At 34.8% G+C, this 14,094-nt stretch overlaps 2 protein-coding genes across 3 annotated transcripts; both read right to left on the bottom strand.

Annotated features, from left to right (window-relative positions):
• Positions 1-1,710: 1,710 nt before the first annotated feature.
• Positions 1,711-4,636, bottom strand: LOC108999461 (UDP-glucose 6-dehydrogenase 3). 2 transcript variants are annotated; one of them, XM_035684473.1, is made up of 2 exons: positions 4,332-4,636; positions 1,711-3,574 (listed from the first exon to the last, which is right to left on the bottom strand). In XM_035684473.1, exon 2 carries the CDS (start codon positions 3,552-3,554, stop codon positions 2,112-2,114), a length of 1,443 nt encoding a protein of 480 aa, XP_035540366.1. In that variant the 5' UTR covers positions 3,555-3,574; positions 4,332-4,636; the 3' UTR covers positions 1,711-2,111. The 2 variants fall into 2 exon arrangements, with proteins under 2 accessions (XP_035540366.1, XP_035540367.1); XM_035684474.1 differs by lacking the exon at positions 4,332-4,636 and adding an exon at positions 3,676-3,728 and having other exon boundaries at positions 1,740-3,574.
• A 1,565-nt stretch (positions 4,637-6,201) lies between these two features.
• LOC108983761 (beta-glucosidase 40-like) lies at positions 6,202-13,632 on the bottom strand. The gene is made up of 13 exons (XM_018955517.2): positions 13,172-13,632; positions 11,579-11,645; positions 10,832-10,890; positions 10,289-10,364; positions 9,711-9,782; positions 9,448-9,535; positions 8,817-9,072; positions 8,394-8,509; positions 7,953-8,176; positions 7,786-7,817; positions 7,154-7,256; positions 6,817-6,925; positions 6,202-6,726 (listed from the first exon to the last, which is right to left on the bottom strand). The coding sequence occupies exons 1-13, from the start codon at positions 13,301-13,303 to the stop codon at positions 6,552-6,554; spliced, it is 1,509 nt and encodes a 502-aa protein (XP_018811062.2). The 5' UTR covers positions 13,304-13,632; the 3' UTR covers positions 6,202-6,551.
• Positions 13,633-14,094: the final 462 nt, after the last annotated feature.

Raw genomic sequence — 14,094 nt, 5'->3', positions numbered from 1 at the left:
AATTTTTTTTCAAAAAAATATTTTTTATATTTTATTTAAAAATTTGGAAAAACCATCCCAGAGGTGTTGCAAAACATCAATATTGGGGCTTTCAGTTTCAATCACTTGGATCATATACTGGAGAGTGGAGATCCATCTAGATTGGAGTTGTACTGCTGATGTTTTGAGTAATGCAAATTCTCGTACGCATGATTTAGCGAAATGGGTTGTTACCTCACCAGCAGGAGTCACTCTCTTTCTCTATCCTTCACACCTTGGTTCCATGCTCATTCACTGTAAAGGATCCACCTTTACTTCTATAGCTTGTGCATTTATGGACTTAAATTAGACCATTAGTATCGGACTAGCCAAATATCAATTAAGTCTAAAATACAGTTGAGTTCTACTTAAATGAGTTGCATTGGACTAATTAAAGTCTTTTGTGTGAAACTCTGAACTACAGAAAATGAAAAGGGAAGTCTAAACTTAACCAATTACTATTTACAGATCAAACCCATATTTAATTTCTAAACTTTTGATTGTTTGTTTTCTAATGTTAACACTAACTATATGTTAATTAATAATTTTATAATTTATAAATTATTAATTAACATATTTAATTTTCAAACTTTTGATTGTTTGCATTTTAAGGTTAACACTAGCTTTATATTAATTTATAATTTAATAATTTCTAAATTGTTAATTAACATATACTTAGTGTAGTAGAAAAATATGTTTTTTTTTAAAAAAAAAAATTACTATTAAAAAAATATTATTATATTATTATTTTGACTTATTTTTACCTAATCTAATATAGTATTATATTTTAATAGCTTTGGCTTTTAGCCAAAAAAATCTAATTTTAGCCAAATTTTGCCTACCAAAAAAATAATATCAAAGAGTAACTGGACACTATTGATGATTTGGAGGCTTCAAAGAGAATGTCATTCAGAGCCGAAACCTCTTCCATATCTCGGGACTTACAAAAATTGGTTTTCTGTTCAAACATGCCGTCTAGGTTGAACTGCTAGCGAGGATAACCCTAGCAAGTAATTTGGGCATATTATTAACACAATTCTTCACGTGTCAGCTTAAAAAGGAAGCTTGCTGATCACAATTCACGTCTAATTTTACGGCTATTGGTAAAGAGTAATATCACCTACACTCGTAGAATGTATAAACATCATATAATCATTTTAAAAAAAAAAAATCTATTATTAAAAATATATATATTTTTTTATATAGATCTTATATTTATTCATTTTATTTAAAAATGATTGCGCGTCGTTTACGCATTCATAACTGTAACTATCATTTCTCTTTATTAAATGCATTACATGTATGATAGATGGGGGACTAGGCTTGCAGGAATTATTCCAATCCCTCTAAATAATCATTAGGAAGAGGTAGATCCAATGTGGGATTTTATTCTGCAGCACAGGTAATGGATTGAAAATTTTGGCGTGTATTTCTTTCTTTAGGTAGAGTTTGTGCTGCTTTGTACTGCATATTTGCTTGGTGTTGTTTCTTGAATGCTAGTGTGTTGTACTGGTTTTGCTGAGTTAGTAAGGGCTGGCTTTTCACCCTTCTTCAGTTCTTTATTTGGAGGACTCTTCATTTTTCTTTTCAGTTAATTTTGGAGAGAAGTGCACAAGATGCATTAATCATAATCTAAAAAAGTTGCCAAGAAATCACGGCTCTGACCATTCGCTTTTATTAAATTATTGAAAGAATGAGAAAGTAGATGAAATCCATTGACAAAATCCCAAAATATAATCCACAAGGCTCTTAAAATTGATGCTCAAAAAAAGATTTACAGTAACCAGGTATGAAAGATAGAATGGTAGTAAATCTCCCGGTGTTCTCTGATTTATTACACTCTTGTATAATAGAGAAAGAGCATACTCTGATTTTCTACTAGCTAAAGGCAGATTTGTAGACACCAGTGTCTTAAAACCCACAGATGAGAAACGAAGCAAGAAGAAGCATAAACAAGAAACAAGAAGAAACACAGGGAATTCAGAAAGAAATAACCAAAGAAAAAATTAAACATATCATAGGACATCCTCTCTCAAATATCAAATTTTCCCCTCCACCCCGCCAAAAGCCTATACGATTATGCTTCTCAGTATTTATGCGACTGCTGGCAAATCTTTGAGCCATGAATCTAGTGGCTTTCCAATAGAGTAAACGATAAACCCAATTTCCCTCAACTTCTCCACATCTGCAATATTCCGGCCATCAAACACAAATGCAGGCTTCTGCATATTGTTATAGATCCTCTGGTAATCAAGATTCTTAAACTCATCCCACTCAGTCAGAATGCAAATACCATGAGCATCCTTTGTTGCCTCGTAAGCATCCCAAACGACACTAACTTGAGTGATAGACATAGGGCTTGCTGGCTGAAGATGAACTGGATGGTCCCAATCGAACTTCTTCATTGAAAGATCCCTCTGGATCTGATCCTCAGACACTTGTGGATCGTATATGCTCAACCGGGCTTTGTCCCCCAACAAACCTTTGCAGACATCAATGGCTGGGGTCTCCCTGGTATCACCAGTGTCCTTCTTGAAAGCAAACCCAAGAATTGCAATCTTCTTTCCCGAGACTGTGTTGAACATTGAGGAAACAACCCGGTTCACAAACCGGGTCTTCTGGTAGTCATTCACCTTAATGACCTGTTTCCAGTAATTTGCAACCTCAGGAAGCCCATTGCACTCACAGATATAAACCAAGTTCAAGATGTCCTTCTGGAAGCAAGATCCACCAAAACCAACACTGGCATTCAAGAACTTGGGCCCAATTCTTGAATCCTTGCCAACGGCATGCGAAACCTGGGTTACATCTGCACCGGTAGCCTCACAAAGTGCTGACATGGCATTCACAGAAGAGATCCTCTGTGCCAAGAAGGCATTGGCAGCAAGCTTAGAAAGCTCAGCAGACCAAAGATTAGTACATATTATACGTTCTACAGGGACCCAATGGGCATAAACATCTTTCAAAGCCTGTATCGCCTTTGCACCTTCTGGGGTCTCCCTACCACCAATTAGAACCCTATCGGGATTGAAAAGGTCTTGAATTGCAGTTCCCTCAGCAAGAAATTCTGGGTTGGAGAGAATTTGGAAGTTGATCTTCTTGCTATTGTGGGTCAGGATCTTTTCTATTGCCTCAGCCGTTTTCACTGGCACTGTTGATTTCTCAACAACAATTTTGTCAGATTTTGACACATCAGCAATCATTCGAGCAGCACTCTCCCAATAGGTCAGATCAGCTGCTTTGCCAGCTCCAAGGCCCTGGGTTTTGGTAGGGGTGTTAACTGAAACAAAGACTATATCAGCCTCTGCAACATGTTTCTCCACATCAGTAGAGAAGAAGAGGTTCTTTCCTCTGCACTGCTTCACAATATCGTCAAGTCCAGGCTCGTAAATGGGAAGCTGCTCGCTGTTCCAGGCATTTATTCTTGATACAGATATATCGACCACAGCTACTTCAATCGCAGGGCACTTCAACGCAATCACAGCCATGGTAGGCCCACCGACATACCCAGCCCCAATGCAACAAATCTTAACCATTTTTATTTGTTCTCAACAGCCTGAAAAAGAGGGGAAAAAAAAAAAAAAAAAAACAGATCAAACTAAATCAATCGATGGAAGTTTACCCCAAATGCATAATACCAAAAAGAGAACTTTTAACCTCTTGAAGTTCAAAGTGACCATCACTTGTATGCTTGATCATACAATCAGTGTGAGATCTTAACAAACATAAACCATCTAATCAGATAACTAATATCGAAACTTACTTTAATCGGTACATATATAATCTTATCATTAAAGCAAATTAACATCAGTTCCACAGTGACATCACAGTACTCATTTAAATGAGATTAATTGGCAACAAGACGGGTCTCCAAGTGTAGATTTTAGTTTAAATTAGAAATATATGACATAATTGAAAGTGAAATTGAGTAATACTGAGAGAGAGGGAGCAAATTTTCTGACCCCAATGTGGAGATCACCACAAAAGTTACAGATCCAGAATTAGCGCATGAATAGGTAATATGTAAATGAATTGCAAGCGGTTGTCTCATCTAACACAGCTCAAAGATGGCATAAAGGAAGTTCAAATATCAGATTCACACCAAAAACATGACAAACAGGAACAGATCTGCCCATAAACAAACTCATACGCCCACCATAACAAAAACCCAAAATTTCCATCGCAACCAAGACAAAAGAAACACAGTATTATAAATCTCTCAAAGCAGAAATCCAAATCAAGCACAACCCACGACGGCAAAACACGGAGCCGAACTTCCCACGACTCAGTTGACTATAAAGCAAATTAATTACCTCTTCGGATCGAGTGGAGAGAGGGAGAGAGCGAGAGAGGGAGAGAAATCCGACGCGGAAGAAGAAGAGAATGAAAGAGCTTCTTCTGCCGAAGATTGAGGGGCTCTAAAGACTTCTTCGTTCTTCCCTTCCATATATAGTACCCCACCACCACCCAGGCTTCCATTACTCAGATTTCCGTGACCGAATAAAACATTACATTTACCGCTTCTACTGAGCCATTTGCATTCAACACGTTTTCAATTTCTCCCATTACCCATCATGATCCGACATCTAAATACCAACCATTTTTTATTTCGTTGAGAATGTCCTAATTTTATATTTACAAGTTTGGTCAGAATTCATAAACAAGTCAAGTTATTATATAAAAGGAAGTATTCAATGTCAAACACCAAAGAGATATTTTACCAGAATTTTTTGGGGACTGCCATAAAATGTTGTCTCTATGTTAATCATTAACAGGTACGGAGAAAGCTTCAAATCACAGGAAAGTTGGTGGGTCCGACTGGATTGGGTGAGATAAAAGCCAGCGGATTTGAAAGAAGAGAAATCTTTACCCATTATTTTACAAAAATAAATTAGTAAATTAAATTATAAATTTATAAATTTATTTTTATTTTAAAATAAATTTATTATATCATATCAAATTATATCTTTTTATAAAATTATTTTATGATCATAATACTTTTTAAAAAAATATATAAAAAAATTGGCAGGCACAACATCTTTTATAAAATTATGTTTTAAATAATAAATGTTTTTATAAAATAATTATAAAAATAACACACTTTTGAGTGTCATTAATCTTCAAATTTGTGGTCCATTACCTTTATCTTTATTTTACATCTCATCTGCGTTCTGCTCCTCACTTCTGCTTCTCTTGTATTTTTAATTTAAATTAAAGCATTTTTAATTAATAATAAATAAATAAAACTTGAATTGTAAATTAGTCAACATGTTGTTGTTATAGTTGTTGCTATTATTTAGCAGACGTGAATAACACTACTCTAAAAAAGGTTGCTTATAATTGTGACGTCCACCTTCTTATTTTTATAAGATCATAAGGAGTCATTTTCAATTAGGTTCGAAAAATTATAAATGTATCGGTCATCTAATTATTCGAATTCGTGTCAAATTGGTTTTCTTTTTATCGTTCTCCATAATTACATACATCTTTCTCCATAATTACATACATTCTTTAATGGACCCACTTTAATTATTTGATTATCCTATGATATAATTCATAAAAAATATATAAAAAAAGATTGAAAATGTTAAATTTTTAAAAATCCAACTAGAAATTGGGATCTCAATAAAACTATTTTTTAAAGAAAAATGATACATACAAGTCCAAGTGTACAAATCTCTTGCACATGCTTTTTATAAAAAAAAAATATGAAAATTTTATTTTTTCTTGATGGGCCCACAGTTTGGGACTTAAATATTTAAAATTTATACTTAACATTACTTATTTTTAAAAACTCGAAATCCAATCAATTTTGGCAAAAAATACAAGAAAGCAAGAAACACATACCAGCCTTGTTGTTGATGGATTTAACCCTTTTCAAACGTATCATATGGTCAAAGGAAGTTGGGTTTTCAGTTTCCACCCCACTAAAAAGTCCACTAAAATCCATAAAGATTTAAGTTTTGATCATTGGAGTCGTTTACAGATGACTCACATTCGTATTCAGTGGCAGATATGGTATTGGACCAACATTAGAAAATTCAAAGAAAAACGCCAGGCCGAATTCAGATATTCTACTAATTAAAATTGAAAACAAAATCACAGCGAAGGAAGACTGGATGATCCAAACACATTCATGACTATTATAATATATCAATTTGAAACACAAAGAAAGCTGCTGGATGCGGTTATATAATGCGGGCTGGTGTTCAAACCGCATTATAAACCTGGATGCAGATCCGGGTATAGCTAGCCGGGTACCCGGATTTACACCCCGGTCCCCTGAGTTGTAGTTCAAGTGAATGTGAGATATAAAGTTACAATCCTGACAAAAGAAACATATCCTATATCCAACAACTAATGTAAGGAAAATACTGCTCCATAAATTGTAAACAGTTAACTTAAAAACCTTTCAACAAATGGAACAGGCTCAAAAGTTATTTTGATTAACACATAGGAAACACATTAAAAAAAAAAAAGAAGAAGAAGAAGAGGAAATGTATGTAGTTGCTGCACCTTCATTTTCTCCATCTTTAAGTGGATGTCAAAAAGTTCTTAAACCATTGAACAGAGTCCTTTGGATATCTCTTGAGATTGTCATTATAATCAACAAAATAGAGACCAAATCTGGAAGTGAATCCAGCTGCCCACTCCCAGTTATCCAATAAAGACCATGCAAAATACCCTTTAACATTGCAGCCATCTTCCCTGCATCATCAAAGTAAAACATGTTGGATTCTATCAACATATGACAGTGAACTTATATGTACCTAAATGTAAGTGGGCACTACTTCATACTTGATTGAAGCAAGCAGGTTCGTTAGATGGTCATGGTGATATTTGATCCTTTTCTCATCCTTTAGAGCATCTTTGAGGGGGATAAGTTGGTCGTTTGGATCATCCATCCCTGTTCAACCATGAAAAAGAAGATTTCTCATTGATTTTTTTGTCATAACTGAAGCATTGATAAGGGTAAATATGCTCAAATCTGAGAACAGTTCTTTTGACTTTCCCATCCAATGCTATTTAAGAAAGTGTTGCTACTTAGTTTTCATTGGGATATGGAAACTTCCTCGGTTTTATTTTCTTTTATTTTTTCATTGTGGCAGTTGGGGGAGGATTTATAGAGAATTACCGTTTTCAGTGATAAGAACCAGAGGGTTTCCATACTTTTGCTTGATGTAATTCATTAAGCTTCTGATCCCATGAGGAACTATGTACAACCATATAGAATTGGCCTGCAATTTATCATGGACAATATCTAATCAGTTAGCTAGACAAACTAAACCATTAAGAACAATGCTTGCATGACAGATAGAGGCTTTATATTTTTCTGCTCTCACAAAGTCCAGAAAATCTTCCAAAGGGAAAGGAAAATTGGAATAACTTCCAAAAAAACAAATTGATCAAAGCTAGATTGGAAAAACATCCCCTCAAGTTCTTGTCTGCTCAAGTTCTTACCTGAACTTGAGGATCTCAAGAGGAGAGAGATAGACACATCAAATGAGTTCTACATCATTTGTTGTTGCCCATCTAAATGAGCAGCTAGGCAAATATTTTGGTCAGCATTAAATGAACAATAAGTAATGTAGGGCTATTTATGTGTTTATTTATCTCCCATTTTGAGGCCCTCAACTTCAGGCAAGAACTTGGGAGACCTTGATCCAGCTAGATCAATGCTGTTTGGCACTCTATCATGTCATGCATGTCACTTGTCTTTACTTAAAATCTATACATTCATCCACCATTCATACTTCTATTACATACCCTGTCTCCAATAGGTATCCCATTTCTCAATGCTGAAAGCAAAGACAAAAACATGACAGAGTAGAAGCAGAAAATTAATGAAGTAGATGATTCTTAACTATCGAAACATCTAAGTTGAGTCTATAAAATATTAAGACCAATAAATAAAGGGGCCACCGTTAACTTACGAAGTGCAATGGCACCAGAGTCCGCAATGGAGTCGTTTAATAGGTCACCAATAAAATTACTCGAATTAATTTTTGCATAATATGTAGTATAGTAATTTATGCCAACAAAATCTAAAGAACCCTTTAGAAGAGAAACGTCGGATTTAGAAAATTCAGGCAGCCGGCTTCCAACTCTATTTCTCATTGAGCTTGGATAATTCCCGAAGATCAAAGGCTCAATAAACCTGCAAATATAACATTATAATTCCACTGAGTAACTGCACAGCTCTACTCTGCTTCTCATGGCAGAACAAAATTCGCTGATGATAGCAGCAGTTATCTACAGGGATTAGCAGTAAAATTAACGATACTGCCTGTCCAATAGCCAAAAAAATATCCCTTTTCTTTCTCTCTTTCTTCAAGTCTTTTTGACTTAATATCTGTTGGATGATTAAACGTTACCAGCCAAGCTGAAAATCTTGGGCTCTTTGAGTAGCTTCAATGTCTTCTGTGGAGTTTGTTGCTGGTTCATACCACTGAACATCGAAAGATATCCCGACAGATCCATGCTGTTTTGACTGCACAATGATTTGGAGCATTAGGACTTAGCTAGTTTTGTTTAAATGAAGCTAATCATGAATTCTGCCAAGAAATGCATATGAGCATGACATGAATGAAAGTCTTGAAGTGCTCCGAATAACCAGTACAGGTTTTGCATCGACTTCATCTTCCATCAGCTCTTCCTAGTTCCTACTTCTGATTTAGTTGAAGAGGATCACGTTTTGATTTGTTTCTTCTTACATTTTACCTTGACATCTATTCCACTTCACCAATAACCAATGTCATTCTTATCATGGTGATGTGATATGGTAGCCATCATCGTACCTTGTATTTTCTTCTGTATATTTGTGCCGCATTTGCATGAGAAAGGAGAACATTGTGGGCAACAATGTAAGGCTCAGTTGCAGAGTTTCCTGCGCTACACAAAATGTGAAGCACAATGGAGCACCGTCCCGGTGCCTGGAGACCCACGTCATACCCTTGGATAACAAATGTATGGGGCTCATTGAATGTGATCCAATGTTTCACCCTGTCACCAAATTTCTGAAAGCATGTCTCGGCATATGTTCCGAAGTCCTTTCTGCAGCGGAGATAAAAGAAGTTATTTGAATTGCAGAAGTATAAGGAAAATGAATTTTTCACCCTCCAACTAAAAGAGATTTGACTCTTTACATTCCAAACTATCAACACTTACACATTGCATTCTCAAATTAAAAATAAAAAATTGCAAGACTGTCATTTCACCTATTTTCATCATCTTAATTAATAAACATAATTGGACGGATGCCACTTGTCAAGTTTTGGTCGGTAGAGTGTAATACATCACGTTTTGTAATTTAGGTGAAAAGGTAAACTGCTTACCAGTTGGAGTGTAGAAAGTGTATTTTCCCCCAAAAGTAGTTTTTAATCATATTTATGAAGAGGGTGAGAAAAATACAAATACAGGATCATTTACATGATTTGGGGGTTCAACCATCCATTGTATTTGTCTTCTAGGGCTTGAGGAAGGTCCCAATGATAGAGGGTCACATATGGTTCAATCCCTGCACATGTTGTCTTGCATCACATTAGCATAGAAGAATATGAGCCCAATGATAATGTTTTGATTTAATGCCTTTGATCATGCATCAAACTAATCACCAATTTGATGGTTACTTAAGCCATCAGAATGGTTTTTATCAAAGGATCATGACCCTTAGAAAGGATATGTAAGCTTACCTTTGGCTAGTAAAGCGTCAATGAGGTTATTATAATGATCAACTCCAGCCTGGTTGATTTCACCACTTCCATCTGATAGAAAGGAACTCACAGTGAGATCGAACTTTCATCTTTATTTAATTCTCCTCTTCTTAGGTTGCACAGAAAGTGTATTAAGAACCAAACAAAATCTTTGAACAGTTGTATTACAAAACAAATTCACAGTTGCGTTAGAACTGCTCCAACATTGTGTCATGTTACACAATTTAATCAGTGCTTTGCTATAATTAATTAATCCGCATGTGGCTGAGGACCAAGCTTAACTTCTGATATGAGTGAAGTAGGAGGCAGCACATTCTAGTAAATCAGAGGACAAGGCAAAAAGTATCTCATTTTTTCATGAAAATTTCTTCAAAAACACGGTTTCATTGATGATGTCTGACATATGTAGCCTGCATTTCCGCTAAGCAAATCCATCTTTGAGCCATCCACAGTCCAAAGATTATTTTGGTTTAAGCACTACTACTAATGATTAGAGCTTAATTTGCTTGCTGCATTAGCACTAGATGAGAACAGATATGATTCTAAAGAAGACTTACTGGGGAAAATTCGAGACCAAGCTATTGAAAACCTATAGGCATCCAGTCCCATGTCCTTCATCAGTTGTATATCTTCCTGTTTGCAAAAACAAAAACAAAACAAAAATGGCCCTTTTTACCACGAAGAATCATAGAAAATAATTCCTTCAGAAGCTTTTTGATTGCTGGCCATAAAAAAGCCACTTGTCCAAAAATTAACTTGCAATGTGCCTCGAAAGCATCCAGAAATGTTGCAAGATGAATCAACCATATATTTGTTGCAAGTCTGATTTCTGACCACTTGCACATTCAAGATTGTCCTACTAATTTGTGCGGATCAACAAGAGTGACTGAGTGAGAAATTCTGTGGGACAATTTATGCATTCAAATCAGGATTTTCTGGTGGGAAAACCAGAAGGAATTATACTTGAAAGACACACACATTGATCTTAGAATTCTCTAGCGACTAATCCCTCAATAAATGCATGAGTGAGATCACGAATCTAAACAAGCTGGCATTAGTTCACCAAGAGAAAGAACCGAAAATGGTTTCGGGAGATTTACATTGTAGCGGTGGTACTGATCCACAGCAACATCAGCATTACTGAAATCAGATATTTTACCTGTAAGAATGCAAGGTAAAACACCAATTAGATCCCTCTAAAAAACTGGAAATTCTCACAGAGCTTACAGGCACGAAGATCAGTTTTATTATTTGAAATTTATGGACTTGTGCTGCATTCCAAACGGTATAAAAGGAAGCCAAAAGCTCTACAGTTCCCCGAATAAAGCGAACTCTTTATTCATTGGTCAACTATATATGATTGCCACAAAACTATTTAACCTTTTATGCATATTTGAAGTGCCTTGTGATACCCGAAAGAGGTATCACACAAATAGTGCAAATTAAGAGATGTGCAAAATAGCCAAATCAAAATGGCATACTTTATGGGCAGGTGATATTTTGCATGGAAAAACATAATGGTGGACGCTTTTAAGTTTTAATATGGGGCAGCTATAACTGAGCTTATGTTAGGAACACGTGTTATTTTATAAAAATATGTTTCTTACACGAGAAATATTTGTTCTACACAAATTTTATAAAAAAAAAAATTTTATAAATTGACGTGATTTAATATGATACGTTAAATTGACGTAGTCTAACATAAATACTTTAAACCACATCAGCGTGTGAACTTATATGCTCACGTAAACACACCAAAAACGAAAATGCACATGTATGTATGTGGTATCAGTATCTGAGCTTATGGCGCAAGGACAGATTGTTGTTCCTTATAAGAAAATATTTACCGAACTTATGTGAAAAAGTGTCCCAAATGGACGGTCCCCTCCCATCCTCTTTCACTGCTCCTTCATACTGCAAAAAAGGCAACTCATTAACAGCATAGATAGATTTTAAGTTCAAATCAATAAAAAAAAAAGGGGGAAGAAATTACCAAATGCATCTGTTAACCTTGGTTTAGGCGAAGAATAATGTTACTCTCACCGCTCTTGGTCTCGCTCAGTGTAAAATTATTTTTTTAATATATTTTTTTTTACTTAATGATTAAATAAGTATTTTTTAATAATATTATAATTTTTTTATTTTTTTAAAAAATATTTTATAGTATTAAAAAATATATATATATAAAAAAAATAAAAAAATACTACATTTTACACTGAACGGAACCGAGAGCGGGAGAGGGAGCGGGGGCTGAAGGAGGACTCTTAGGCGAATAATCCTCAAAGAACTGACTCTAAAACCGTCCACTACCATAAATACTTTTTTTTTTAAATTACAAAAGTACCATTAACTTGTTGAGTTAATTACATATTTTTCATCCTATTATCATTCACATGCAGACATTTATACGAGGTTATTATTTAGTTATTTAATTTAGTTTTTCCATAACTAATACATGCCTTCAACATCAATAATATTACGTGCGTGTTGCATTGACGACGTTGGTGTTAAAAACTTAAATAATTCTCTTGAATACGAATATTTTCTCTTTGACAAATAACTAGAAAGTAAATATTTTAAGTATTTCAATTTTCAAATCAGGAATTTGTAAAAAAAAAGGATATATATATATATATATATATATATATATTTTTGGTAAAATATCCTCAAGTTGTCAGTGAGAAGTCGAAGAAGTTGTGTTTGGATAGGGAAATATTTTTAGATATTTTAATAGTAAAATAATAATGAAAAAATAATAAATAATAATAATAATAATAATAAAATAATAATAATAAATAATAAATAATATAGAAGATATTTATTACCGAACTAAAGCCTATTGGCACTTCCTCATGCGGCCTTGCCCACGAGAAGAGACACTCCAAAAACAGAGCGAGACAGTGATGGAGACAGAGGGGATGAGAGAGAGGGAGAGATGGAGCGTTAACGGTAGTCCCTATTCTCTCGAATTGGAACCCGATGTTGTAGCCTATATCCTCCACTGACAGCTGAATAACCGGCTAATGGATGAAAATGCCCCCAGTGAGAAAAGGAAAAAAGAAAAGAAAATATATTCCCAGGTCTTTTCATCTCCCTAGTTCCTGTTAGTTTTTGAAGATGGAAAATCTCATATTCTCAGATTCTTTGAAGATTGAGAAGAAGAAATAATCCAACAAACTTCATTGTATTTTTCTCGTGTATCTTGTCAGTTGTCACCACGACTACACCCGCAAAATCAGAAGAAAAACACCGAAGTAGTGTCCCATGATGTAAAACAGAGTAAAATACTCGTGAGGAATCCAGTTCCTCGCAGAGAAAATCAAGGTGAATGAATCGTCTTCTACTTTTCTTGCGAAGAACATGGTTAATGGGTGTTACAGACAAAATATCCTTTGGCATAGAAAACGTCTTGGATGATAATTAATGGGGACAAGACCAACCTGGAAAGCAGCAGAGGCAGTGCCAAAAACAAAACCCTTTGGAAAGCTTCCTCTGGTAATCTCCGATGAACATATCTGGATCCCACAAACCACCACGTGAAGTATCACCAAAGCAATGCCTCGTCTCAGCATCGTTGCCACCAAATGGAATATTATCGGAAAAGGGATATTATATATTCTGTATATACTACTGGCCTGGGAACTAAATGACTGATTTGGATTTACAGGAATGAAAGAGATGAAATATTTAAACTCGTACAGGAATGAAAGAGATGAAATGTATAGGGGCAGGTTGAAGAGATCTGAGCACAATGTAAAATGGGGTCGTTGAGTAAAAGCTTAAAAAAAATGGTGGCACAAGATAGTAGTGGTGCGTGATGTGCCGTGGGCATGGGAATGGATACGAAGATGGTGGGGGGTTTTTGGGAGGTTGGTGGTGAGCTCTTTAGTCATCGGTTCACACGCTTAATGAATTTCTTATTATTCTAGGCATCCTTAGGATTTTGCTACTTTGTTTTTTTTTTTTTATCTATTTTTTGCTTTGCTTTCATCCACGCACGACTGCTATTTTTGTTCTGGATTTGCTAGATAGAAGCGAGTTCGTGTATCATATTATATATCGATGATTTTTTTTATTTAAAAAAAAATAAAAAAAATATTTTAAGAGAAGAAGAAAATCTCATATATCATAAAAATTATTTTTATCTTTAATTCACATCATTTCGTTAAATATATATATTATATATCAATATTGATACACAAATTAATATATAAATTTACTTGCAATAAGATATTTCTTTTTGTTCTTTTATTTGTTTCATTTTCACCTACTTGTTCATAATGAGCTATTGACATACTGTTGATGGGACGCTACGTTTATCATTTTCCTATCGTTTTTTCTGTTTCTTAGTGACACTGTACTT

Source organism: Juglans regia, chromosome 13 (genome assembly GCF_001411555.2).
Source record: "Juglans regia cultivar Chandler chromosome 13, Walnut 2.0, whole genome shotgun sequence".
NCBI lineage: Eukaryota > Viridiplantae > Streptophyta > Magnoliopsida > Fagales > Juglandaceae > Juglans > Juglans regia.
This window is presented reverse-complemented; position numbering and strand designations above follow the sequence as displayed.

What these genes read in the sequence shown, in the direction of transcription:
- LOC108983761 (XM_018955517.2), bottom strand. Translation starts at nt 13,303, where the DNA reads ATGCTGAGACGAGGCATTGCTTTGGTGATACTTCACGTGGTGGTTTGT. An exon ending in TGACGCTTTACTAGCCAAAG is followed by an intron (nt 9,536 to 9,710) that starts GTAAGCTTACAT and finishes CAACATGTGCAG; the next exon opens with GGATTGAACCATATGTGACC. An exon ending in CAAGATTTTCAGCTTGGCTG is followed by an intron (nt 8,177 to 8,393) that starts GTAACGTTTAAT and finishes TTATATTTGCAG; the next exon opens with GTTTATTGAGCCTTTGATCT.
- LOC108999461 (XM_035684473.1), bottom strand. Translation starts at nt 3,554, where the DNA reads ATGGTTAAGATTTGTTGCATTGGGGCTGGGTATGTCGGTGGGCCTACC.